This window comes from Leptosomus discolor, chromosome 5, assembly GCF_034619465.1.
Source record: "Leptosomus discolor isolate bLepDis1 chromosome 5, bLepDis1.hap2, whole genome shotgun sequence".
Lineage (NCBI taxonomy): Eukaryota > Metazoa > Chordata > Aves > Leptosomiformes > Leptosomidae > Leptosomus > Leptosomus discolor.
Window position 1 is genome coordinate 73,917,092 of NC_141395.1, and position 27,531 is coordinate 73,944,622.

The following is a 27,531-nucleotide window of genomic DNA, read 5'->3' on the forward strand; positions in this document are numbered from 1 at the left end:
ACCTTGTGCTTGTTGCATAACCTTGCTGTCCTTCCTTCGCCCTCCAGTTTCAGGTGCTTGCTCTAGTCACTTTGCCAAGCTGCTCTAGGTCACCATCCAAATCAAAGCTTCTTGTTTCCCTTCTTCCCTGCATTTTCCGTTTCAACACCCCCATCAGACAGATCAAAACAGACCTAGGTTGGTGAGCCAAATGATGTTGTTCTACCTTTAGACAGCAAAAAAATTGTAACAAAACACTGTTTGTCATGTTGAGTATGTCTTCTGGGTATCGGGCATTTCTCTGCTCGGTCCCAGGATACACAAAGGTGAGACTGTAGCTTCTGTAATGTCTGGATATTTCAGAAATTTTGACATAGGATAAAAACAAATTAGAATTTACATGATTTTGTGTAAACAGTATACATCACCAGTTACTAAAAGTGTGGCTATTCTGTTTTCTCTTGGGTCAGTTTATCAGTGCTACAGTGATTTAGAGAGTGAAACCCATTTTAGTTGCTCATCTTCTCTCCTTCCATGCATACTTCAATCTGCTGAAAATCATTGGTGTTTTACTAAAGGATTAGTAACTTCCCTACCATCCGTCCCCACCTGGATACCAAGTGTCTCTTCAAATCCAGTAGGGAGAAAAACCCGTGAATATGCACATCCAAGCTTTTATACACAATACTGTTATCAAAGAAAGGTTGGCAAGGATTTGAAACTGGTTTACAAAAAACTAACTTCATCTCTGGCTACTAAGCATTACTACTGTATAATCTAAACCAAATGTAAAATCAATACGATGAGTTACGTGCTTTAATGATTTATTTCAGTTGTCTTACTTGAAAGTCCAAGTCGGCTTCAATTGTTTTATTTATGTGTTAGCACTTAGCACATTTGGAGATAAGAGAAAAGCATTTTTTACTAGAAAGATGAGATACTGTCACTCCTGCTGCAGGTGATTTATCGGAGTTATTTGTTAAGAATAAAAAAGAACTTTTATATTCTGTATACGTTGTTCTCACAGATAAGCGTTTGCAAAAGGTCTGTATCACTGGTCAGAAGGAGTTGTGTTGATATGCAGCTCTTAATATATGTCTAGAACAGTCCTTTGAATCAAAACAAGTTTCCCTGAGAGACTGTGATAATTATTGTTTCAGGCATGTGTGTGTTGCAGATTGAGAGGGGTTATTTGGAAACTCGAAAAAAATTAATCCTGTTTTCTTCTTGTTTACGCAGAAGGTGAAAGAGCTTTACCATCAATACCAAAGTAAGTTTTATGCTTTCTTTTCTTAGTTTCCAAAAATGTTTTGAAAAACAGTTTCGCTTAAGTGACGCTTTAGCCATTTTTTATATGCGTTTAATTTTTATTGTTACTTTTGGATTCTGGGACAAGTAGCAGGTGGTGATTTGAGTCCATGGGGCATAAATGACTGACAGAAGTATTAAACGATAAAGATACCAGAAATAAAATCTGAGGAAAAAAGTGCATAATGCATCTATCATATTTGACAGTAACAAAAGAAAGATGATTTGGAAAAGACTTGACTGGGATTCAGGCTATTTTTTTGGAGTCCGTGAGTACATTTAATTATAGGAGTGATGCTAAACCATTTTTGAATTTGGTTTCAATCTGTGAGTCAGTCTATGCACTTGTTTTTCCTATTGGTCCCCTTTGCTGCTTATGTGAAATACAGAAAATATTCTTTTTGTCCTATCATAGATCTGTCATATCGCCTTTTGTTAATAAAATTTCCCTAATGGGCCCAGTCCGAGTTGGGATCTGTGGGTTGAGTGTATTAAAGAATAGCATTTAGATAGCAAATACTTTTAAATCTTTTTTTTTTTTTAATGTAGTAATATAGAAAAACTTTTCTCTGATAGTAATTGTGGATTTGTAGAAAGTGCTAATCTCTGTGAGGTGAAGAGAGCTGCATTTTCTTTCTCTGGCTAGTTTTATGGTGATACTGTACCCAAGGTATGCTGAGACATGCTGTCTGCATCTGATAATTCTTACATAAAGTATGCTAAGATAATTCTCTGCATTTTTCTCCTTTCCAAGCTTTAAGGTAAATAAGAAAAGATCTCTAATTTCTCTCTGTTTGAACTAAGAACGCTTATGCAGTGGGAGTTGGTAATCCATAATGCAGTGGTAGGCAAGCCTAGTGATTCTTCCAGCTTATTCTCTGCCCTCCTGGTGTCAGTGGCTAGATCTCCATCCAGCATGGCAAGTTGTGATGGTTGTTTCCCCTTTCCATGTGCAGTTTCTTAATTGTGGCCTCCTAAAATTCAGTCTTTTAACCAAGCCACTTTTTTTTTTTTTGCTTTTTTGCCATCTGACTGTTTTCTCTATAGCCACGTCTGGACCAGTTTAAATATTATCATATTATTTTCCTTGAACCTTACCCGGCGGTGGCACCAGTGTCCAGTAGATCAAATGAAATTCAGCAGTTTATAGTGTCTTTTCTCTTTCTTTTTACTTTGGGACACAGGATCTGTGCCTACTTTGATCCAGCCACCTCATTCTGTTTCTTCCTTGATTCCTGGAAGGAGTCCAGAATTATTATGATTCTTAACTGTTTAACTATTGGATGGAGTATGGAACACAATTTTTTCCTGAATCTGCAGGAAACCAGCCACGTAGATACTAGTGGTTGCTCTTCTGTGCAGGTCCTGCTGCAGTCCTCGCTAGCCAGGTAGCCTTCTCACAGTGCAGAAAGAGAGGAGATAAAATGCAGAGAGGAAAAGGAAATGGAAGTTGAGGCTGGAAGCAGTAAAGTTGGTAAACTTACTATGCACTCATATAGAAAAGGAAAATTTGGTTTTACTTAAATAGATGCAACTGAGAAACACGGAATAACTTTCTAATTACATAAAGTTTATCCTTTTTTTATTTGTAGGAATTTCTGGGATAAAATAAGGTTTGAAGGAAAAGGCTTCTCATTTTTGGGACAGTTTACCAAACCTGAATTTGTGCAGTTGAGTCTGTTTAAATGAGGGCACCACATACGCTCTTAGTCTGGCAGCAGAGGAATGGGTTGTCAAATACATACAACTACTAGCGAACAGCATCTTGTATGTGGAAAGATTTGCCTTTGCCAGATGAAATTCCAGATTTCTGAAAGCGTGAAGGGCAGTACTCTCTTACCATTAAAATTGTGTTTATATCTGTACGTGAAAAAATTTTAGAACTCACTCACTGGAATTTCTTATGCTAATGAACATCTATGCTTAACTACATTTAAATATAATTATTTTTCTTTGTTTTCTTGTCATGTAAATTTATTTAAAATTGTCATGTAGGATAAGTCATCTTGCAGACAAAAACTTAATTTATATTTTATTTCCAGTAGATAACACAGAAAGTAGAAGCACCGTCAGACTACATACATTGACAATGTTCAGATGCACACGGCTTAATCTTAAGTTTGTGAAACTTAGAATTCTTTTTTTATCTTTAAATTTGTTCTGTCGCTGTGAATCAATACGCTAATTAAAACGGTCACACATTCCCTTCACTCTCACTCCCCCGGATGGGTTTGAAATGGTAGATTCCTTTCTGACTTTTCTCCCCCTCAACATCTGTCACTGTGGGAAATGGACTAGCCCTGCTAATTACAGTAGGTGCCCTGTTAGGATGAATTCCCAGTGTATGTGACCGTGAAGAATGTACAGCATTCAGCGATTCCAACCTCTCTTTTACAGGCTGGCCAACAATGAGAAGCAAGGAGTAAGGTCACACACAGTCTCTGTGTCAGGTAAGGCTCATGAAAAAAATAAAAATGCTGGTTTGTTTATAAAGCTAGCAGATGTTCAGGCCAATTTTGCACTTGCAGTTAGCTCACTTCTTCCTACATGGCTATTGACTTTCCCAAGACCGTAGCTTTGTAGTGCAGCTTCTAAAGAAACTTTCTGCAGCGATCCTACGTAGTGTCGCTTGCGAGAACAGCCCTATCCGTGCAGTAACGCAGGGCCAGAATACTTCAAAGCAAGGCTGCTTGTCAGTATTTTCGCGTTGCTTTGTAATGAAGTACATATTGTGGGCTAGAATTTAAGTTACCTGACTACGTGTTAATTATGAAGGAGCAGCTTTGAAAAGTGAAAATAGGCAATTAAATATTAATCATTGCTTTTCGGAAAGAAGAAACTTAATAGCTATTTTTTTGTAGCTGCTGTTTAGATCAAAGCACTTAATTTTTGCTGTTGAAAATCACGAGTTAATTGAAGGCTGAGCATGTGAGGTAATACATGTTGTTTCCATAGCTTATAGGCTTCTAAGATTTCTGTTAGTTACTGTGGGTGTTTTAAGTTTTTATACTTGAGAGAACATTTTTCTTTTACAGAATCTTAAAACAAATCCTTACGAGGTATTGATTCAGTGTCTTAGTAGAAAATACATTTCTAAATCCTTATACATACTATTTATTAAGGAGTTTTTCATGTGAAAGTGTATTAATATTATGATATGTTCCTATAGATTTCTAGTATTTGGCCATGAACTTAAGGAACCAATACTGTGACCCAGTGGAGTGTCAACCCCTGACTTACAGGGAGGCCACAGCCCCACTTTAACATCTGTGTGAGCACTTAGGGGCACATACTCACATATTTCATACAAGAAGGAGGGAAGATATGTAGATATTTGATTAATTTCCTGCTTTTAGATTTCCTTTCCCCACCCTTAACCTTTTTTTAAAGCTGTTTGAGATACACCCCTTGACATAGGAAGCCCAAGTAAACAGACCTTATGCAAGAAAATAGATGAGAAGATCTGGAATTAAAATGTGTGTCAAGCTGCAGAGGTGTAATAGAGCTTCATCAGTTTCTATTACCTCTCAGAGTCAAATAGCAGCTCTTCTTCCTTTTGTACCTAGCAAGCAAGCATGGTAGATAAGCATGAAGCATGGTCAGCATGTTCTGTCTTGATTCTTGACCTGTGTGGCTCTTTTTAGCTCTTAGAAAAACTTGCAGTTGATTAAGTGGTGAATGCTGTGCTTTTTAATCACTCCACTCACACAAAAAATGCTAATCTTCAGGACAAAAATAGTCATATTCCCCTGCCACCTCAAATTTTCACCCTTTCAATTCTTCTAGGAAACCTGATAGCCTTTTACTATTAAAAGCAGTAATAAATGCTTACTTCATGATCCTTTATTGCTGTGACTTTGACTTTGCAAATTTAGGTATCTTTTGCTTCATGCATTATATCTGAAGTACTCTTGGTCTTGGAGCACAAACTCGCTTCTTCTCTACTCGAAGTAGTGATTTGATATTAATGTAGGGAAATTAGTTTTAATACCATATAACTGGCATTTAGGGTCTCACATAAAGGTGAATCACGGGCAAATGAGACCTTTGCTGTAGCACTGCAGGAGAAATAGGAGTAGCAGGGCTGGAGATGAGCTGGTTGTTCAAGTGAATGTCAAGGAAGCTGTACGGCGTAAAGCTGGCTCCTGATGCCATAAGCAAAACAATACAATTAAACCAGAAAATGTCCTTCTCTTTCTTTCCAGTATCTATGTCAAAACCATTTAGGTACTTTTCTTGTATTGTAGTTAAGGTTTTATATCTTTCCACAATGAAATCATTGAGCTTGATGCTTGTTTTTTATACCGTGTTACAAACCACTGGAAACACTGACATAATGCCGGAATGATTCAGGCCGTTGCATTTATTACTCAGTCTCAAGGGTTTGTCCTTCTTTTAATATAAGGGTACATAGAACACAGACATCCTTTTTTTGTTGTTGGGGTTTTTTTGCCCCAGAATTATTTGAAATGCATCGAGTGTGGCATGGATGTCAGTGTATTAAATTTAAACCACGGACAGATTGTTGAGATGGAAGTTGTGTGATAAGGGTTTTTCATTGGGAGGTGCTTTGTGTAAGAATCTCTTGAGTCCCCAAAGGAATCAACTTGTTAGAAATGGAGTAATACTTCATGTAGATGTGAAGAAGTGTCACTGCTGTTGTCAGGTGTAACTGATCCATCAATGTAGAACAAGGGAGGCAACAGATGTATGTAATGTTCAGTTAACCCGAGAGTTACAGGTCAGCAGAGGCTGACAGCTGACGGCATCCAGCGCAACGCCAGCTGTGGCTGATGCGATCTTGGTTTGCAGAATAAGAGCTTTTCTCTGGTGACATTTAAATGACTTAGAGCTAAGGACTTCGAATAAGACAAGCTTTTATGACTTACTGACAGCTGTAACATCCTTCATGCCTTTGATAGTTTAAATCATAAATTAACTCCGCTGTTTGTTTTCAGTGAGATCGCTTTCCTTTGTTTAGACCTCTCCCCAGGCTAAAGCTAAATAGCAACAGTCCGAGACAGACATTCAGCAGAAAAATTAAGTAGTCAGACATATTCGTAGTATTAACACCCTTAACAGTTTCCCAGTGAGTTCCCCATCATGATTTGGGGAAAACAGCAAGAGCCAGAAACCAGTGTGGAACATGATTTGGTGGTCTAAAAGTTCAGGTATTTGTCTGAAGTTTTGTAGGTTAAAAAATGAGCCTGTTAATGAAAGACGCCTTGTCTGTCTTTTTGCAATATTTATTAACATACCTTGAAATATTTCTGGTCTAGTGAAATGAAAACTTGTTCTTTCCAAGTGTTTCAATATTCCAAAGCATACAAAGATAGAAGGTTTTTAAATACTTCTTTTTTTTCTTTTTTTTTTTTTTTGCTCTAAATAAAGGCCTTTTCAAACTAGTGAAGGGTGAAGTTGGTTTCAGGAATCCAAAGCAGCAGATTGCTGGACCTGGGAGCCAAGAAGTGTTCTCTTACGGCTGTGTGTCACTGAACCAGGTTTCACCACACACCTCTTACTGCATGCTTCTGTTTCTGTTTCCTCCGGTATTATTTGTCTGCCTCGCTGCTTCAGATTCTGTGTTCCTTGCAGTGGGCACTGTCTTTCACTGTGTGCAAGTAAGACGCCTGCCAGATTTCTCCTGGGTTTTAAAGCATAGTAATAATTTTATCCCTCAAATTTTATATTTCCGTGTGTGTAGGATTATAAATAAATATAAATAAGAAGTGCAATTAAATGAGTTGGATTTTAGATTTTATTGGTATACATCTGATGTTTTGGTTTAAGTTACTGTGATTCACCAAAAGCAATATTTCAGCTAATAGAGGGTTCCAACTTTTATCTCCTTCTCCCTCTACTTGTGTTTTTACGTTAAAAAAGAATTCTTTGTACTTAGCCAAGACTGTACACTCAGGAAACAGTGAGGCTATACTATATGCTCTGTGCAAATAGTATATCAAATTCATAAGAAGCAGCAGACCAGTTTATGATAACTTTATTGACTAAATTTCCTGCTGTTTTGCTTGGAGTCACCTTACTAAAACGCTCTACTGTAGTGTACAGGAACTTACTTTGGCCAGCAGTTTGTTTTGAAATAGTAAACATTAGTCTTAGTGAGGTGGTGCATGTATTTCCTGAGACGCATATTTCCAAAAATAATAATTTACCCAGTCAATTATGTATTATAAAAAGTTCTTCATAAAATGAAATCAATAAAGCTGTAGTTTACTTGCTCCCTTTTTACATAAATTCTTTCTGACACAGAGGTCTTTGGTTTCTTCTGCCCCATCCTCGCTTACATAAATATGACTAGGAAGAATAAATATGCTTTTGCATCCCTCAGCTGGTCGCTTTGCCTCCTTTGCACTAGAGAATTCCGTGGACGTGATTTTTTTGAATTGTAGCTCAACCAGTACTTTACATGCCGTGCTACAGAGTTTGACATTTCAGGCCCACTTGCTTCAGCAAGTATTGAACAAGTCTTGGCAAAGTTAGGTTTTTGGCAGTGTTAGGTTTACGGTCAGACTCAATGATCTTAAGGGTCTTTTCCAACCTGAATGATTCTGTGATTCTAAGCATTGACTCTTGGCATTTGGATATTCAGGTACTGCTGAATAAAATAACGTGTTTGGGAGGAGGGAGCTGTAACTGGAAAGATGACAGTAGGGAAGAGGATGAGCCATTCTGCAGGAGCCAGCACAAGGCGTGTGCCTGAAAGGGGTTTTTAGGGCCTGCCGCAGGGTTGATCTTGGTTCAAACTGAGTCCTGGTTTTGCAGCTTTAGTATGTGCTTATTTGGTGAAAGAAATTGTAAGATGTTTAAAAATATGGTCGCTATTTCAGACGTTAAGGCAGACTGTTCAGGTCATCTAAGTAACAAACTCCAGGACACACACGCCTTTAATAGGGAGATAGGTGTTTTAAAGAGAAAATTGTCACGTTGTTCACTAGCTGACACGGCTGTTGTTACCAGCACAAGTAGCGTTTTGAAGTCAAAAGGGGTGTAGCTGTAAGTGCATGGTAAGATGATGGCATAAGTTTCTGATAATGCTGCTGTGCCATTGTTTCTCTAGAGAGGAAAAAAAATTTTTTTTCCTTACAGTGACTCTAAGAAGTTACAACTGCACCGCATGATTTAGATCTGTCCAGTAACATGCACTGCAAAGGAGAAATTGGATCTCTTGCAGAGAGCTTTCTTATGGGAACTGAAGGATTTTAGCATCCTGAAAGAGGGGCTTCTCAGTGAGTTTCCAGGTTCTGCCTTAGAATCACAGATTCATAGTATATCATTGCACTTAAATCACATACTGTGGTTAACTCCTGATCGTGGCAGCAAAGTGGCATGGGAGTTCTTCTCTAAGGTGCTACTGATGAGCAGATCTTGAGTTTGAGGGAGTTGCCAATTTAGTCATACCACTTAGCTGAAATTTCAATTCAAATGAAGAAATTTCTGTTTTGAATGAGATAGGTGTGATTTAAGTGAGATTTTAGCATGCAGGAAAAAAATACTTGGTATAGTTCATCTGTGAGAGAGACTTCCAGCGGGTTACCTGGAACAAACAAATATAGCAGGAGCCAAATGTCAAACCACAACAAACAGGAGAGAAAAAAAAACACTGAATATGTTCACCTGATTTCAGCATTACAATTAAAAATGTTCTTAATGAAGGAGATGTGAGCATACGAAAGGACCTGAATGTATGTGTGAATGATGAGGGCTAATCACAAGGAAAGCTATGAGCAAGGATGGAAAGACAAATAAGATTTTACTGAATCACTTCTGCTTGCAAAGCACAGAGCATGCTCTGTTTCATGATTCCTGTGCTCAAAGTGAAGGTCTGCCCTGTACTCAACTCTGAAAGAGTTTCTTGTGTAGGACTTGTATTTTCTAGTTCCATTTGAATTAGTTGGTAGGGGAAAAAGGTGTTCTTTGCTTGAGGTCATAAAGTTGGGGTTTTTTTCATGTTTATTTTATCAAGTCACTCCGAAAAGACTATGCTGAAAAGTGTAAGTAATTTTTTAAGATGAAAAATTGTATCTTGAGTGCTTATGACTGTGTCTCCTAGTGCAATTATGTCCTACTCTACAGCTCACTTTTTCTGAAAAGAAAGGCTAGCAGTCTTAACATAAATGACATAGTTACACATTCAAATTATGAAGTAATTAGAGGAATATAAGGGCTCTGTACAGCTGTATCTCTGCGGTATGGCCACAGGACTGGGAGACGTTCAAGCCTAAAGTTATTGCAGATTAATTTTACAAACCTTGAGTAAGTCATTAGTCTCCAAGTTCATGAAAGGAGTTACTGGTTTCTTAACTCACTCAGCCATTCTGCTGATTAGTAAGATAATACAGTTTAAAATATCGTTAATGTTAATAAATTACAATATTTCAGATTCCCATCACAGTGGAATAGACTGGTAGTGTTACCTTTTTGTATTTCAGACTGACTGAAGTGCTTTTTTTCGGAAGACCAGGATGAACTGTGGAGACAGTCTAAACAGTTTTTCTCTGTATCAGTGCCTAGGAAGTTACTGCATTGATTTCATCAGTCTGTCTTGTTGGCTTAAGAGTTCTTGCCCAGCCACACTCCTCCTCCTTTGTGATCCGTTCATTTGATTTGAGCAGACGCTTTTGCTTTGCTAGTCATGACACTGTGGTATGACTAAAGGAATGTTCCATGCAGCATTAGGTTTGGGGTTTTGTTGTTTATGTATAAACATCCTTGATGTGACAGCTGTATAGTGCACATTTTATTTCAAAAGCTTGAAGACAAATAGATGTATTCCTTCTACAGATATTTTTCAGGGTTTTTCCTCGAACTGGTTCAGGAATGTATGACTGAAATAGAATGGGATGTTATTGGTACCAGCCTCCAAGTGTTGGTTATCTACTCACACAGTCCTAACGAGGAGCTCCAGTAGTAACTGCCCTGTAGTCTGTTGCATAGCAAGTGATTTGTGCTTTTTATACGCATTAATTTCACTGAATACGTAGTATTGAGAAGAGGAACTAAAAAAAAAGAAGTGAAATCTTCAGCAGCATTCCTGAGCTTTATGGGCGTTTAGGTAGACACCAGTGATATCCTGGCTGAAGCTGGTGTAGAATGATGGAAATCCTCCTAAGTAGTATTCATTTCAAGCAGGTACTCTCGAAGCTTCTGAAAAAGTGTTTGAATGTCTTTCTTTTTTTTTGATTTTGAGTCAACTCTTTACCTAAATACACTTTCTTTTGTAGCTAGACTTGAAGATGTGGTAAGTTTTAAGAAGAAGCAGTCTTCCATTTAGTCTGGCAGAATAGTTGAACAAACTTTAGTGAATAAATCATAAAGGCAAAGGTTGAAATGAAGATGATGAGTCGGACTGTGTATCACGAGGCATCAGGACATTACATGATTAATTAAAAACACCTCTGTCATTTCACTGTGCCCTTCGTATGGAATGGGTTAGTCAGGTTTCAGTCAGCTTCTGCTACCCGTGTATCGACATAAGAGCGAACAGCACTTCAGCATTTCAGGCTTAAATTAGCTTGGTAGCCTGAGCAGACAAGTCAAGAGTTGAAACATTTCTTCCGTTTTAGATTGCTTGCATTGCTGCCAGCGACTCTATACCTGTTCTTCTGTTTCAGTACGGAGTATTAGATTCCTTTATTCTCCTTTCAATACCTTAAAATAAAATAGCTGTAGTATTTATTTCTTTTCTTTCATACTGTATCTAAAGTTACCTCAGGTTTGTGTTATAATGATGGTGCTGAAAATTGTGCTGTGTGATGTTAGGAAGGTAACTCCCTAGGACTGCAGTAATGTGGTATGCACAGAAATACTGATACACCAACTTACTCAATAATTTTGGCCTCTCCTTGCACCTCTTTTAGTGCTTAGCATTGAATCTGATTAATGTTCTGTCCTGTTCAGTGGCATGTACATTTTCACAATTGATGAATGATTTCTGTTTGTTTAATGACACCAGCAGTTTTTGTAATGGTACTCTTCTGTTGTTAGGATACAATGATAAATCTCACTTACTTGTTTTAACTTTGGATTAAAATTGCCATCTTAGCAAAGAATGGGTTGTACATAGTAATGCATTACCCGTTAGATTTGCATGTGTGAAATTCAGTGTGCAGCCAGTGATTGAACGCACTTAATACACCTTTAAAAAAATTCTGTGCATTATCCCTCAAAATCTGGCCACTAAAAACTGCACAACTGTGTATAAGATGGTGCTTTTGTGCTAGTACAGCTGCTTTGGTGGGTTGATCTGAGGTTTACAGAATCTATGAAAAATGTGTACTTATTTTTATTAAAAGGGAATCCTCCTTTTCCACCCTTCCTCCACTCCTCCCACCACTGACCAGTGTGCTGTGCCAGTATGCTGCTTCTGTGGTACTGGGCTTCTCTTTTAGCACCTGTACCTCCAGCCTGTGTAACTCAAGATGGTCGGACTTCTTGAGTTTTGACTGTGAGAGACTAGCAACGAGATGCGGGGTTTTAGTTCATTGGCTTTTTAAACCACCTCTCACATTTCCTGAGACTGAGGAGAGATGGAAAAGAGGAAAGCAGAGAGGAGCAGACAGATAACAAGAGAACTGAAAGGAGCAGCTATCCTCAGGTTCTTAGTGTTGTCTTGTGTCCTTCTTTCTCACCTTGTGAAATCAGTTGTGATTTCTTTGTATTTTCTCCTACTCAAAAATCTCTCTCATGATAAGTGCTTTGCTAGTTAGATGCAGTAGGGTGACTAGGAGAGGGGACAGTGAGGACTTGCCTGGAGATCCTTGGAGAGCTAGAATGTCAGCTGGCAAGATAGGTCTGCGCTGGGGATAAAACTCCAGTGGCAGATTTCAGATCGCAAAATATGTTGGTGTTGTATTTCAGTGGGACAGAGAAACTGTATTTTTCCTCGTTCTGTGTGAAGATGGAACCTGCTCTGTGAAATGCCTGTTTTATGTTAAGTTCTTTTAAGGGTCCAGAAAGTCAATACATCCATGTTTAAGTCTGATGGCTGCAACTTAAATTGGAATTTAGCTAGTAGCACGGTCGAGTAGAACTTAGATGGGGAGCTTGCAAAAGCGGGTTACACTTCTGGGATAGACCATGTTCTTTGTGTTGTCAATGGATGGTGTATATAGTTGTAAAACGCTGATTTTTAATAGACTCTAGTCTCATTTTAAAAAATTGAGATAAGAATAACTTTGCTGTAGAAAGGAATTTGATGGGAAATACCAAATATGCTTTAGAGTTTCAACAAAATTCGTATATTCATTCGTGTATACAGAATTGTAATGTAAACTTTTACTTTTATGTTCATTCATTGTAGATGTTCTCTCCAGTCTCATTTCTTTTATTTCCAAATAATTTGTTTCTGTTTTTCTCTTTCCTTTTCTTGCCTCTTTGTAAAGGAGTCAATCACTGTCAGCATAAAGTAAAGAAAGCTAGACGCTTTCTCCCTTTCGTCTTCTGTTCCCATGAGCCGCCGCCTAAGGGTACTGCACTGCTCTTTGTGTAGGGCTGCCTTATTAACCCAAAAGCTGAATATACTAATGCAGTTATTGTTTTTTACTACTTTAGCCTCAGGTAAACAGAGTTCCAAGAATAATTTCATTAAATTTCTGCTACCCCTTTCCTCCTGTTGAATTGGATTTTCGTGCATTGTCACAAACTTGCTGGTCCCCATTTTTATGGGGGACTTAGTTTTAAGCATCATACTCTACAATGACAAACGTATTAATAATTTCATTTGTACAGCTGTGCAGCCCCTGTATACCCATGGGGTGTTTGGTTAAAACATTTTTACTTCATTCTTGGACCCCTGATAAGCATGCTTATGAATGAAATAGAGTAGCAACAATAAGCATCAGCTAAGATCACTTTGAATTAAATACTGAATATATTGATGCTTTTGGCTGCGTACTGGTTCAGTACTTGGTCTGGACCAGATTGGCTTTGTTTCGGGGTAAGGAGAGTAATTGGAGTAATAGGTGCATTACTTTTACAACATTTATGCTCATTTTCCTTTTAGTTATAAATAATGTCTAAAGTGCATCAGCTTGTGTGGTGGGTATTGGTGTGGAACAGGGCTGCTACCATAAATGTGGAATATGGCACTCATTTGAACAGCTTCCCAGTAGAGTTGCTGTTTGCCATTCATTTAAATTTCAGCTTTGTATAACTGCAATATGCTCTATGTAATTAATACTGAGATGGTTCCATTTCTTAGTCATGTCTTAGTAATAGCACAGGAGCGCATTTCCTTTGAAAGGGTGAACACCAGCTCTAGTTATCCAAAGTTGTAAGTGTGTGTGACAAGTCAAATGGAACTGACTCATCCGGCTGTAGGAGATCTATTTTGTAGTAAAGTATTGACTTGAACCAGAAATTGGCATTTCTTAACAATGAATTAAAAGAATTCCACTCCCAAATTTAATTTTTGTGTAAATTTGTGTTTGAAAGTCATTAACGCTATTTCATCGTACAGACTTCTTAGAACGTATCTTTGTCCCTTGGGTTTTAGGTGAGAAGTCTTAAATTCTGCTACTTTTCTGGTTTCTCTTGAGTCAGGTATATGATGTAACTGCAGTCTGAATACTTTTGGATTACTCATGAATTTAATAGTATATTTTCCCCTCCCCCTCTCTGTCCCTTCTCTCTCCCCCTCTGTTTTTCTCTTTCCTTGCATGCCACCTGGATCGGCAGATGAAATTAGTGGGGACGGTAATATGTTTTCTAGTCTGTGTGTTACTAACGTGCAATATGCAACACTCATATCCATATGCCACTTAATGCACATTTCAGTATTAAATTTTATACAACTTTTAGTATTAAAAAGCCGTCTGCTTGGGACATTAGCCAATAAATATTGTACTTTACAGTCTGTGCAACTAACATTTTCTGCTAAATTGGAATTGAAAAAGGAAAAACTATTTCAAACACACAGGGATGCGGTACTGCATGCCTTTGCAATGAGAGTTCTGGCATGATGTAAAGAAGGTTTATAGGTTTACAAGAGTGTCCATTCAGTTTGATTGAAATGGTTGTGTCACAGAATTCTTTTAGTCAATGGGGTGGGATCAAGTGAGAAATGAGTCTGCTGAGTGATGCTTTAAAGGCATGGTAGCATTGAAGTGCTGTGTAGTCCACTACTGCTCCTTGCATAAAAAGAAGCTGTACAAGATAGATTAATGTAGATTGAATACATGAAATATTCATCAGGTTTCAGCTACTAAACTGCTAATGTGAAAGACAGATTTTGAAGTTTTTCTTCAAAACTTTGATACTTGTTACAAAATATTTAACTTCTCCGGACTTTATAAGTCTTTCTTTTCTGGAAAATATTGACTTGCTCTCCTCTGAAAACAAGTTGGGGTTTGTTTGGGGGGGGTTAAAAGAGATTTTTAGCTATTTTTCTAGAGGATTCCACCTGGTGTTGGAAAAAAAAATCAAAACTGCTACTGCTGATAGTGTACGTATCTTTATTCCTATAAGTAGGAGGTATTAAAAAGGCATAAAAAGCAGAATGCAAAGGAAGGCGGTAAGAAGAAATAGAGATAACATCTTGTGGCCTTCCTCTCAGTAAAATGTAGAGAGGGTGTATAACTTCATCTCTTTTCTCTCCTTCAGATACAAATCAAAGATAATACTACCCAAATTTTCTTTTCTTAAACATCAAAAACTCAAAGGAATTTTTTTTTAGAAATTGTATTTCAGATACTAAACCTACATAGCTTTTCATTGGTGCTTATCTTCTCTTATAAATTATGAGCTCTGATAAATGGGAAAAAATAATGAAAAAGGAAATTTCAAACAGGTGGTTAAGGTCATGGATTAGCTGTTATGGATTTAATATCCTAGGATGTTTTTTTCTACTGTTTAATGAATGCATTCAGATTTAGTAAAGCTCAAATTGCCTTATTCACCTGTACCACCAACACTTTGTCCAAAAGCAACCTATTCATTTTTCCATCTAGAAGAATCTGGGGTTGAGCAACAAGTGAAAAGGTTCAGTGTGCGAGAGAGCAGCACTAATGAGCCCTATTTTAAAATCTTAGTTTTTCTAGACTTATCAAGGGCCTTGAAGATAGAACATCTCCTGGAATCGCAGCGTTGTTGTGAGTGTTGAGCTCTTGAGACTGCTAGAATGCATTCATCTTTGTAAAGCGGCCCAGAGTGCCTTGCCTAAGCTGAGTTTTGCTTTGGCCTCCACGCAGGTTCTGGAGTATCTCTTAGCAGACACAGTTCCAGTCTTACCAGACTTGGTAACAGTCTCATAGCATATGACTCTCATTGTGGGGTGAAGATGCACGTGAGGGAGGTCAATTGTCTTTGTTGCAGAACACACTGAGCGCGTCAGTATTAACAGTTTGATTGAATTTTCCTCCAGTTTCCAGAAAGAATGCCAGACATGTATAGAGATTATTTTCTGAATTCTTATTATATATTCCTCTCCAGAGTGTTAAATGTGTAACAAGAAATACTTGTTTAGTTAACTGCATACAGTTCATTTCTGTGGATTGGCTACTGGAGACCCTTTTTGCTTCAGGGCCGTTTTGGGCAATGTATCAAAACCATGTGAAGTGCTCTGTGGTGTTCCAATAGTGTTTTTATTATGAATTAACTTCATTAATTTGAAATAGGAATATGAACAAGCCAAGCCATTTATCACATTTGTAAGCACTGTTCCATTATCTAGTGCGACAAATGTTTTGGTAGACAGTGTGGCACAAGTTTCCAAACTTTAAATTCTTCTCAAATATGTTTAGAATATCTTTCATTCAGTCCATTTTTTTACATAAAGAACTTTCTGGTATCCTCAAATAATAGCTTGTAATTGATATATACCCCACTTAACAAAAGTTAAGAACATCTTACCACAGTATTACAAGGAAGCAGAGTGATTTACCCCGATCACATTGGTGTCACACTAACGATTTCTTTCAAACAGATGCTTATTTTTTAGATCAAAATGGGGCTTATTTGTTACAAAACCATTATTTTATAATGTAGGGAGGAAAAACCATACCAAGGAAGAGATTAGTGCCTTTGGAGTATGCTGCCTGTTTAGAATTGTGCCCTGTCTTTATAATTGAATTTTCATTAGGCAACTCTGTTTTGCTGTGTCCTAAATAAAAATTGTCTAGCAAAAATTTAAATGGCATAGAATTTCCAGATCCTGGTTTTACAAGACATGTTATATTCTTATACAGGAGTTTGCAATAAAAATAGCTTTAATTTTATTTAAGTAGTATGAAGTTAGGATCATAAAACTACATTTACTCACGGAAGTGTGTTGAACTTTAAAGGTTATAGGCGACATATAGTTTCTTAATTGTTGAGTGTTTAGTTTGTCTGAAAATTAAGCCGCTTTTTTATGTATGTGTATAATACTTGAGCCTTGCTCTGGTTTCAGAGTTGACTTAAATTGGTTGAACTGAGGGTTGCTGCCAAAGGGGACCATCCCATCCTTCTTTCCCCTCTCACTGTGGCTTTGTCCTGTTCGCCATTCTGAAACCATACCTCTAGAAACGATGCTAGGGAGATGTAGGGACATACGTGTGCTCCAGGGCAGATGGGGAAAAAGGGGGAGGAAATCATGCCTTTCAGAGGTGGCCCAGTATGTGATCACCTGAAACCAACCATGAAAACTGCAGACTGGGTTTGAAATTACTCAGTTTTGAGAACCTCTCTATGCATTTTAAGTTGGTGAGTAGAATTTAACAGCTGTGAAGTGGAACATTATCACTATTGTGGACTGGTTTTGTAACCCCTGGAGGAATTTATCTGACCATTAGAAAACGACCTACACACACTGGAAGTTCAGTACAGCAAGAGAAGGACCTTCTAATTTGACACCATTTAATCCATTTTGAGAACAGATGATGTAAAAGTCCTAAGTTTTAAACAGAGGAAGAAATACACTGTCATTTTTTCTGAAAATTTTGAGAACTGGTTGTTTTCAAACACTGTCCATGAGGTATTGATCCTTGACAGCAAAACTGGGGGTGAATTTCCACTAAACAAGGACAATTGAGACGAATGCAAGAAAAAAGGGGGTAAGGCGAGACTTAAAAGATCTTTGTGCTCTAGAAGACTCCATGGAAAATAACTCACCTTGCCACACTGACAATAGGTAGATGCTGCCCTGTAACATCTTTACTGTCTGCTCTGGCTGTTTGAGATAAAAAACTAGCAAACTATTCACACTTTATTGACGATGAAGCAGTTTAATCCATTAATAATGTTTTCTGCTTACTGCAGAGGAATTTGCTGTTAAAAAGATTTTTTTTTTTTTTTAATCAACAGTTAGGTGGATTTCAGTGACAGAACTTGAACTTTTTTCATTACAAATGAATCTTCCTTTTATTCCTTGTTGAATGCATCTATGTGACGTAGTATAATTGGCACTGAGGTCATTATCATACCATAAATTAAGCATGAGCAAGTTTTATTCATGCTATTGCAAATGCGTCCCAGCAATGTTGAAGCTGGGGGTTGTGACATATCAGCCTTGATAAATTGGAGATACTGTTCTGGAGAATTGGTTTTCATCTGCTTTTCCCGAACCTCTTCAATTCCTCCCTTTACAGAGACAGATGACTATGCAGAGATTATAGATGAAGAAGATACTTACACAATGCCATCAAGTAAGTATGGTGGTTAACTTGGGAACTTCTTTATCCAAAAGCTTCTGTGATTTAGTGGGGACTGAATCTTATATTTCAGCCTTAAGTAATATGTATGCAAAGAAAACATGCTTTATGATATTTTGAAAACTCATAGATTCAGTGTTTTTCAAGTTCAGGTTTTGAAGCAAATAAAACCAAATTCTATTTTGTTGCTCTCGGTGACTTCACAGCGAAATTCCTTTTATGTCTCAAAATTTAATTTTTTTTGATTGTAATGCCAAACACAACCCTTAAAGAATGGATAAGATTTCTGTGGTAGGAGCAAACAATTTGGAAAGCTTCTGTGTATTGCTGTCTAACTGTATTTCACCCTTGCTCTGTGACAGACTTGCTGCTCTCAAATTCCATGATAGAGGAAAGTCATCCGTACTACATGCAATTTTGTTAAAGATGAAAGACTTCAGGAACAAAAATAAAAATTCAAAGTTCTTCTGAGTCTTCATCTTTGAAGTAAAAACAATTACTCAGTAGGCACCACAAGGATTTGTCTTACGGTATATTTGAACTATAATATGATCTTAAAGTGTCAAGGCTAACTAATTTAATGTGAAAGTCTAGTGTTCTGGTTTTAAAAGTTGTGTCTGCGGTATTACAGTTGCGTTTTGGCAACCAAGGATTTCTCTAGAAGCAGATAATCCATTGATACGCAGACCTGCAAAAATGTCGGGTTTGGTTAGCGTGAGAGAGGAGGGTGATACTAAACTGGTACCATGTTCTGCTGAAGAACCATGAATTTCTGGAATGTACCATGTAGCAGAAGTGTTTCATGATCACTGCAGTGTTTGCAACATAATTTCCACTACTGTGGAAAATAACTTGAAAAGCCAGAATATATGTTTCAAAAAGCATATATATTTGAATGTAAATATTTGAAAAGCAAGAATATATGTTTTCCAGAAATAAACAGTGTTTTGAATGTCTTGCAGTAAGTCACTATGTGATCCTACTAAAATAATTGCAGGATCAAAAAGTACTGTGATGATAAATTATATCCTTTATTTTTTGTTAACATATTAACTTTGTGTGACTATTTCCCCCCCCCTGCCCCCAATCTTTTCATTTAAATTCATGGAAGCAATTACTTGTGGGCCCAGCCCTGGATGATGCTGAACACTTAAGTATACCTTCAATTCAAATCCCGTGAGATGGGCTGTTGAAGTGAAATTCATTAAGTGCTTTGGTGGATTGAAGTGGACTCAAGTGTTCAGCTCTCAAAGGACTGAGTCAGTAAAGATCACAAGAACAGACCTGTGACTTCTGCTAATGCAAACTTAAAATTGCATCAGTATATTTCTTCATTTTTTAAGAAAATGTTAAAAAATGTTTGTCCTTGTCTTGATTTTAAGAAGCTCTAATAAGTAAGCATTTGATTTTTCTCTTAATTGCACTGCAGAAAGCTATGGAATAGATGAAGGTAACAGGAGACCCTTTACCCATCCCCGTATGCTTGCAGTTTGGAATGATGTGGAATTTTTAAGTTTACTGTTCACTTTCATTTAATAAACATTATTTATTTATAGTTAAACCAGTTAGCTTTGGGATTTTAAAGAGGAAAATGCAGTACTTAAAAAAAAAAAAAAAAAAAAAAAAAGAAAAAGACATTTATCACTCTGTTATCCAGCTCTAGGTCACAGTATTTCTGTAGTGTTAATGAAGTCAAAATCATCAGTCACGAAAGTCCTAAGCTGGTTGGTTATATTTTTTTTTTCTCTGAATAACACAAGTAGAGGTGAAAACATATACTGTACATGCTTTTCTGCTATTCCTGAAATATTTTTCCATGTCTGCTAGAAATGAAATTGCAAATGAAGTAATTCAATTGCAATTGATTAAATGTTTTGCTGAAGTACTGAGCCATTTTTGTCAGTAATATTCTTGGTCTATTAAACCACAAAGTTCACAAAATTGCATAAGTCCACAAAACATTCCAATTTTACTTCAATTACACGCTGACAGAGGTGTATTGCACTCCAAATTTTGCTCTTAACGTGTTATCTTTATTTGCCATGCTCTTATTTTTGTATTTTTTTTCCTTGCAGTTACCTCTTTAAAAATTCTCTGGGCTCATTTGATGGTTCCAAGATCTAAAATACCACATAGTGGAGTTCTCTTAAACATCTAGAGGGATGTGTGCTAAGCCTGTATTTAATATCATTGGTATTGCCCTAGGCTATTTGTGTTCTTTGTCTTTTACTAGCTATAATTAAGAAGGATTCAATTATGTCTGTTGCATTGAAATAAATAATGCATAGTAGTTAATTTAGCGAATTGGATTTCACAATTCCTTTTTCATTGCTTTGGCTCAAACATTTGTTTAAGAGGTTTCCACTGTGTGTATACAGCATTTGTATAGGTTGGTGTGCAGCAAATGTTAATCTTAGTTATTCGTATGTGAGACATTTGAGTGACTTACTTCAAGTTTTGTATCTTGTGGATTATTTCTTTACCCTTTGTCAGAAATGTAATATTTTAAGTGCGTTATATTCTTATAGCCAGAGATTATGAAATTCAAAGGGAAAGAATTGAATTGGGGCGCTGCATTGGTGAAGGGCAGTTTGGAGATGTACACCAAGGAGTTTACATGAGTCCGGTAAGCCTCACTGCTGAAATAAAACTAAACAAGCGATAAAGCCTTTCTAGTTAAAAATTAAATAAAAAACAAATGTATTCCTTAGATGCCTTAGTCTGAGTCTTCCAGAACAAATAAAAATTTACTTTGTGCTTTATTTTTGAAAATAGTCAGCTCATAGAGAATATTTCCCATGTTTCGGCTAAATAGAAAACTAGCTCCAGAATAGTTTCTCTGCTCCTATATCACTATTTGTAATAGGTTGGGAAAGGAATCAAAAGACCAAAGTAAATTGTTGAGGACTGTACCAAAGTCACTGGCCGAGTTGAAATTGGAAGTCATTGCTTTTAACCCCAACCATACATTCTCTTCTCCATTTTGAGTGTGTCCAAGTGTGGTAAGCACATGTCCCTCTGGCCGTACTCCTCTACTGAGCTGTCAGTGCTTTAGAACCTTTTCCAGAGTTTAAAACTGTATTTATGAGTGTTCAGCCTGGCTCAGGTTTAGGTTCAGCATTCAGTGCAGAAGCTGCCAACTGTGTCAGGATAAGCTGATCTAACTTCTGTGCTAAAATACAGAAAAGAAATTTTAGTCTGTTGTGCTGGAAGGGCAGCAGCCTACAACAGACAGACAATAATATTAAACAAATATGTCTGTTTCTCCAGTGACCATCTCACTATGTCTCTCACAAAGAAGCTTCTGTGTTAATAAAGCTACTACTTTTTCCTGAAAGAAGAGACACAAAATACTTGGACACTGATTCAGCAAAACCCCAATGTACAAGAGTCACCTCAGTGAAACAAGTGAGGTTGGCGGGATTTGTATAATTTAAGCTGGTGCTTATCTGTTTTTCTAGACTCCACAAAGATTAAGAATGCTGTTTAAATGGATGAAAAATTAACTTTGTGGAAAAAGGCAAGAGAAAGATGGAAAATTGTTTCATTTCAGCCAATTTCAAGCTTAAAATAAATTAATTCATGTGGACAACAATCAAGTTGTAACTTCAGAAACAGTATTTCCCAGAAACAGCTGGTTAGCATCCCAGCTTGGTGGGTTAAATAAATAAATCTTTAATGCAGTAGTTAAGTAAATAAATAAGGGTAAATGTTACGTATTTCAGACAAGTTTGAAGTCTGCTCTGATACCTCCATTTAGAAAAGCAAATCTGATACACTTTGCCTTAAGGGAGATTCTTATTTTTCATTTAATCCTGTCCCAGGTAACAGGAGTACTTGAGGAGTAGTGTTTCACTGAACTTGGGGCACAGTGGATAAATCTAGTGCTCTGTAAAACCAATTAAAGACCCCTTTTCTTAAGGACTATTGTTTTGAAAACGCTGTCTCTCTCTTTTTCTTGAATTGGAGAACAGATTTTATTCAGTCATCCTGTCTCTAGTATGAGTTTTTTAAATGGCAACCTGCTGATTACTTTTATTAATAATATTTTACTGCATTTAACACACTTGAATATGTGAAGGGAAAACAGAAAGGTATTATTAAATTTTAATGTACTAGTCACAGAGCGCACCGTACACTTTTGGAGGAAGTCTTACAATAGATAAAAGGTCAGTTACAGTAACATGATAGCGTTTCCATCCTTGCAAATATTCAGCTTGCATTCAAAAATATAGGGGAGGTTTCTGGCCTCTTGTTTTGCTAGCTCAAATTTGAATCTGAAAAGTCACTTATCCCCCATTCATTTCACTTGTAAAGTTCAGTGACTGTGCAGCATCCACCTCTTCTCGCATGCTGCTTACTGCTAGCTGTTCCTGAAACGTCACAACCAGCCTGTATTTACAGGGTACTGAATGGAAAATGTGCATATACATGTAAGATCCTATTGCTCAGATGAAAGCAATTCAAATAAGACTGTCTTCAAAGGCTGATTTACTGTGGGATTAATCCAAAAGTGTCATTTGAAAAAGTGTTTGCTGCTCAGTACACAAACTGTTGCCAGTCTGATATATCCTCACTGTTTCGTCTCCTTATCTGAAAACAAAAGATCAGCAAAACCCTGATCTCAGGCCTTTTCCTATATTCATTTTGGAAAATGTCTGGAGTCTTCACTGGTTGCAGATGCTGAAACTCTTCCTTTGGATGTTAACGTTGGTCATGAGATGTTTCAACAAATTTATCTGTACCAGCAGGAGAGGGATTGGTCTGGCAGGCCTTCAGAGGCCTCATCCAGAGTTGATTATTGAATCTTGATTTCAGAAGGGAATGAAACCATCTTAATTTACCACCAGTTTTTCAGTCAGTTTATGGGCATGTTTATGTATGAGAAAAGGTTTTAATCAATATTTTCCTGCAGCATCAACTTGAAGAGCTATGTTGTGAGTAACTTAGAAAATAGACATTTAAGCCTGAAAAATACAAATATTATTCTAATTCTGATAATGTTTGTCTGTAAAAATAGATCTAAAGTAGAGCCAAGCATGAGCAGACATAGAACGTAACTGTGAATCTTCAGCTCTCACTGGCCTTAAAAACTAGGTGAGGATATACATCAACCCTGTAGCCTTTCAGAGAATTTTCATTTGTAATCTTCCCAGTAAACAATGCACAATTCCCAGTTTCCCAGTTGGAAGGAAGGCATACTAGTCCTTGACCAGGCCTATACCTAAGGTAGAAGCTTAATTTTAAAACACTTCAGCCACTTTCAACCCGTTAAGAACTTGTATGAGTACATCTGAGCACTACATTAAATATTTCCTAGGTGTGTTAGATATAAATGCTGTGCACTAGGTGTCTGGATTATTACAATATTTTAAAATTCAAGCTTTCAAAATGTAATTTCTTAACTAAAGGTATTCTAGTTAGTATTAATTTTCTCTTGAGTGGTTTTGTTAGAATTTAAAAGACCTGGCTTTTAGTGGGCTGTGTTTCAGTTATTTTTCAATAATGTCTTTCAGGAAAACCCAGCTATGGCTGTTGCAATCAAAACATGTAAAAACTGCACCTCAGACAGCGTTAGAGAAAAATTCTTACAAGAAGCCTGTGAGTATTAAAATTTCTTTTGGGGTAGCTTCTGTAACTGGTCCTTGCAAAGACTGCAGCCATCTGTGCCAGAGACTTCTGATACGAATGTATATCTTTTATTAACAGATAGCATGACCTTTTCCTCTCCCGCAGTACGTGCCAGGGCTGCTTTACATCTTGCATTGCCCATGTGTTTGATTATATGTGGGTTCTTTGATTTCCTAAATTGAACAGTGACATCTGACTCCTGTAAGGCTTCAGAACCAGTTTTGGAATATCAGAGATCTGATCCTCTATTTCCTTCTTTCTTCTTAATGAATTAAAAAACCACAGCACTTGTTCCAGGGTATTACTTTAGAAGGTCCGGTGGTTGTCTTTGTTAACAGAGTTGCTAAAAACGTTGTGTCGAAAAGATCTGGTTTGGAAATTCAGAATTAAAAATTCTGATAGAATAAACCCATTTTCTAAATAACTGCCCACAAATATTACATTCCCCAAGGGGTGTGTTTCATACATGGAGGGAGGCTTTTTGTTGAGATGAATACAAACAGAAAACTTCTGTAAGAGTGTTGTGGTTACTGATTTCTCTGCTGTTTGGTTTTGTAAGCAAATTAAGATATGAGACTTAGGCCTTAATTTTTGCCTATTGTCCTCTGCTATTGTATATCTATAAATCTCGTAGAGGTATTGTGTTATATCAATAAATTATTTGATTGTGACCAGATGTTACAGTATACTTTTATTCACTACTCCTTTGTTCAAGGATTTTTTCCGAATTGTTCAGAAAAATCTGTGTTCATAGCTAATGGCTTCTTATTTTTGGATGTCAGATTTTTCTTAAATTACTATAATTTTTTCCGTTACATTTCTAGCTGTTGTAAAAGTAAATACCATTGCTTATAGTAATAACTTCACAGTCAAAGGTAGGCTGCTGTCTCTTAACAATGTGGAATATAATTGCTTATTGAATGCTCCTTATTATGCTTTGAGCTTGACAGATTAGGAAATGCCAGCGTAGTAGACAGATAAATAGTGCTTTTCAATTTTGATTTAATAGTTTTGCCATTTCTTCTTTCTTTTTTTTAATTCTGATTCTCATCTGTTACCTTTCTCTTGATTGCGTTCAGATTGCAAACTCTCTCAGAAGATACTCCCCCCTAGTTTTTAAGAGCACTCCTCAAAAGGCCCAAGTCCAATATCTGAAGAGGCAGAGTTGATTATTTCAATAAATAAAAAAATCTATTTCCTAATATTAGGAATATTAAAATATTTTTGGATTTTAGTTGTTTGCTTGTGGTGAAGGTTTCATTGCTGAAAAGATTTAGTATTGATTCTTGCAAGGAGGAACACCTCAGAAAAAAAAGTAAATGAAAGAGAATGTTTTCATGAGCAGCACCTGTCTCTTCATTCCTGTCTGCTTTTGCCTAGCAGTGGGTTGCTATTTATGCATTTGTATATGCTAAAATACAAACCACCTGGTTTGGGGAGATTTTTACTGATCTTCCACTGGCTGTTTGGTAAATTGCTCCTTTCTGCAGGTAGGTCATTCCTTTTGCCTCTAGAAGCTGGATGGCAAAATGATGTAATAACTTCACTACCTTTCTGAATTTGTGATTGTGTCAGCTCTCTTTGAGAGAACTAATTTCTGGGAAGTACTTTCCAACAATGGAGTATTTTGTGTTTAAAACTGATAAGACCATGTGATATAAAACTATTTGCTTTAATTGCCTTTCTATTGTTTTTATAATTAAAACTGTATTTCTGCTTCATTTTTATATCAGTGAAGCAACATTTCCATGTTCCATTTCCTCTTCCAATAGAAAGGCACAGGTTACTTGGTCATGCACTGGATTGATAGGTCTCTGTGTTCACTTACGTTACACCTAACTGAGGCAGAAGAACCAGAGAACCTGACTTGGCTTGCGCCAAAAGCCAGCAGTGGTTCATACTGCCTGCAGGACATTAAATGACCAGGCATTATCATTTGCAAGCAGTTGTTTCAAGTCCTGCAGAATGGTGGTTGTATTTTCTGGTCAATGACTAAATTCTACATAGCCATCCTTTTTCTTTGTATTTTTAACAAAGGGTTTGTGTAACACACCAGCTTGTTTCTTTTCCTTTTAGTAACGATGCGTCAGTTTGATCATCCTCACATTGTGAAGCTCATTGGTGTTATTACAGAAAACCCAGTTTGGATAATCATGGAGCTCTGTACCCTTGGAGAGGTATGAAAATTCCTCATGCAACTGTGGTCTTCTCTCTTCATGCTCACAGACACCTTTACAAAAGACTGAAAAACTCACTTCTCAATAAATGCAAAGGCACTGTCCCCAGCTGTGCTATCATACTTGTTTGCAGAATTATGGACTCAGAAACAGGAGTGGCAGAATTTGATCTAACTCCTCCACTGAGGGAGCTGCATCAGCTCATACCAAAGTGATTTAGTCATTGTTTTCAGAGAAGGCAATTGCTGCTCCAGAGCGAGAGCACGACCTGTGTCAAGATGATAATAATGCGATATCATTTAAACAGCATTTACAAAGATACCTTCTGGAAGTGAAATTCTGTGGTACATCTTCTATTCTTCCTGGGTAATACTGCTTTTCCCCTTAGAACACTGAATTTCTTCTGGGTTTTGTTCTGTACAGTCTATGCAGCACAGATCCTAGATAAGATGACTTTCCTCATTATTATGCCTTTTTGATGAATGGTTTAAACAGAACTAGATCTCAGGTTTTATAATCAATTTGTTTTCTTCGAGCCACATGTCTCTGAAAATGTGAGCTGAAGCGATATTTCATACTGCATTGTAAGACAGTCATTGTAATTATCAAACTGCAATATGCTGTTCGAGAAAAATGGGCAGAAAAACCTGTCGTGGAGAAGTCATTTTCTGTCAAAAAATTACTGATTTCCTTTCCAGTGCCCAAATCACTTTTCAAAGCGTTGTCTTAATTTATAAGAAGACTAGTGCCACCCTTCATTAAGTCTTAACTACCTTATACTGGGAATATAGCTTATAAAAACCCTGCGTTGGTATTGGCTACTAATGAGCTATGAGCTAAATCCAGTTGTTTTAGCAAATGTAGATTAAAATTAATCCTTCCAAAACAATACTGATTTAATTGGTGTTCGGATTGGCCACATACTGTTTTGTTCTGAAATAATTTAGGCCAAAAACGTACTCAGTTCTCAAGGGAAGAATGCAGAAAAAGTCCAGGAGTGCTTTACTCTGGAACTGCAGCATGTGCTCTGTCTTCAAAAGAAGCCTGAAAGCAATGCACAATTTTTTATTTTTTTTTTAATTCATTTGGCTAACGGTTTTCATGTAGAAAAAAACTGCTTTAATTAAACCCAGAGTGAAATTTCTTCATGGCAAGTGATTTTCTTTTCTCATCCAGACTTAAGGGAAGGCATGCCCGTTGATACTTATGTAAACTTTGCAATTTGAGATATGCCTCGTTCAAATTTGTTGTTTTTTTATCCTAACTTCTTCCCATTTTTTCCTGCTTTGTGCAAAAAGTTGAGGTCGTTTTTGCAAGTAAGAAAATACAGCTTGGATCTGGCCTCTCTGATACTCTACGCTTACCAGCTTAGCACAGCGCTTGCCTACTTAGAGAGCAAAAGATTTGTACATAGGTAAGATTTTATTCATAAATATGTGTATGTGTGTATTTTTATATGTAACTGCTTGAAATTTTAGGGAATTCAGGTGTACTAGATTACTGGATTTGTGACTGGCAGCGTTCTGGCTATTAGACACGCTTGTTCAAGTGAAGATAAGCACTTACCACACGTAGATAGATTCTTTGAAGCCTTCCTTTTGTGTTTCTTTTCCTTGAGTTGTGATGAATGTGTAGTAACAATACTTTGAAACTCCTGAAACCCACATACCTGTTTCGTGTCAGTCCCCGTATTAGTATGTCATTTTTCCAGACGCTGCCGCCCAACTGACACCCTTTTCAAGAGTGACACCTGCTGGCCCGCTCCTGGAGTGACTCGGAGATGCTGCCGGGTT

General features: G+C 37.1%; 1 protein-coding gene across 27 annotated transcripts in view; it reads left to right on the forward strand.

The window, feature by feature from the left end:
* Window positions 1-27,531, forward strand: part of PTK2 (protein tyrosine kinase 2) — a 164,160-nt gene that overhangs the window by 93,276 nt on the left and 43,353 nt on the right. For 6 of the 27 annotated variants that reach the window (XM_086466084.1, XM_086466110.1, XM_086466112.1 and 3 more), the window contains 10 exons: window positions 1,219-1,249; window positions 3,685-3,737; window positions 12,687-12,770; window positions 13,981-13,998; window positions 17,868-17,924; window positions 19,360-19,380; window positions 20,459-20,556; window positions 23,447-23,531; window positions 25,638-25,738; window positions 27,037-27,152. In XM_086466084.1, the coding sequence (XP_086322210.1) occupies window positions 1,219-1,249; window positions 3,685-3,737; window positions 12,687-12,770; window positions 13,981-13,998; window positions 17,868-17,924; window positions 19,360-19,380; window positions 20,459-20,556; window positions 23,447-23,531; window positions 25,638-25,738; window positions 27,037-27,152 (664 nt within the window). The remainder of the gene's footprint in view (window positions 1-1,218; window positions 1,250-3,684; window positions 3,738-12,686; window positions 12,771-13,980; window positions 13,999-17,867; window positions 17,925-19,359; window positions 19,381-20,458; window positions 20,557-23,446; window positions 23,532-25,637; window positions 25,739-27,036; window positions 27,153-27,531) is intronic. The other 21 variants (XM_086466109.1, XM_086466104.1, XM_086466101.1 and 18 more) reach the window with 7 other exon arrangements.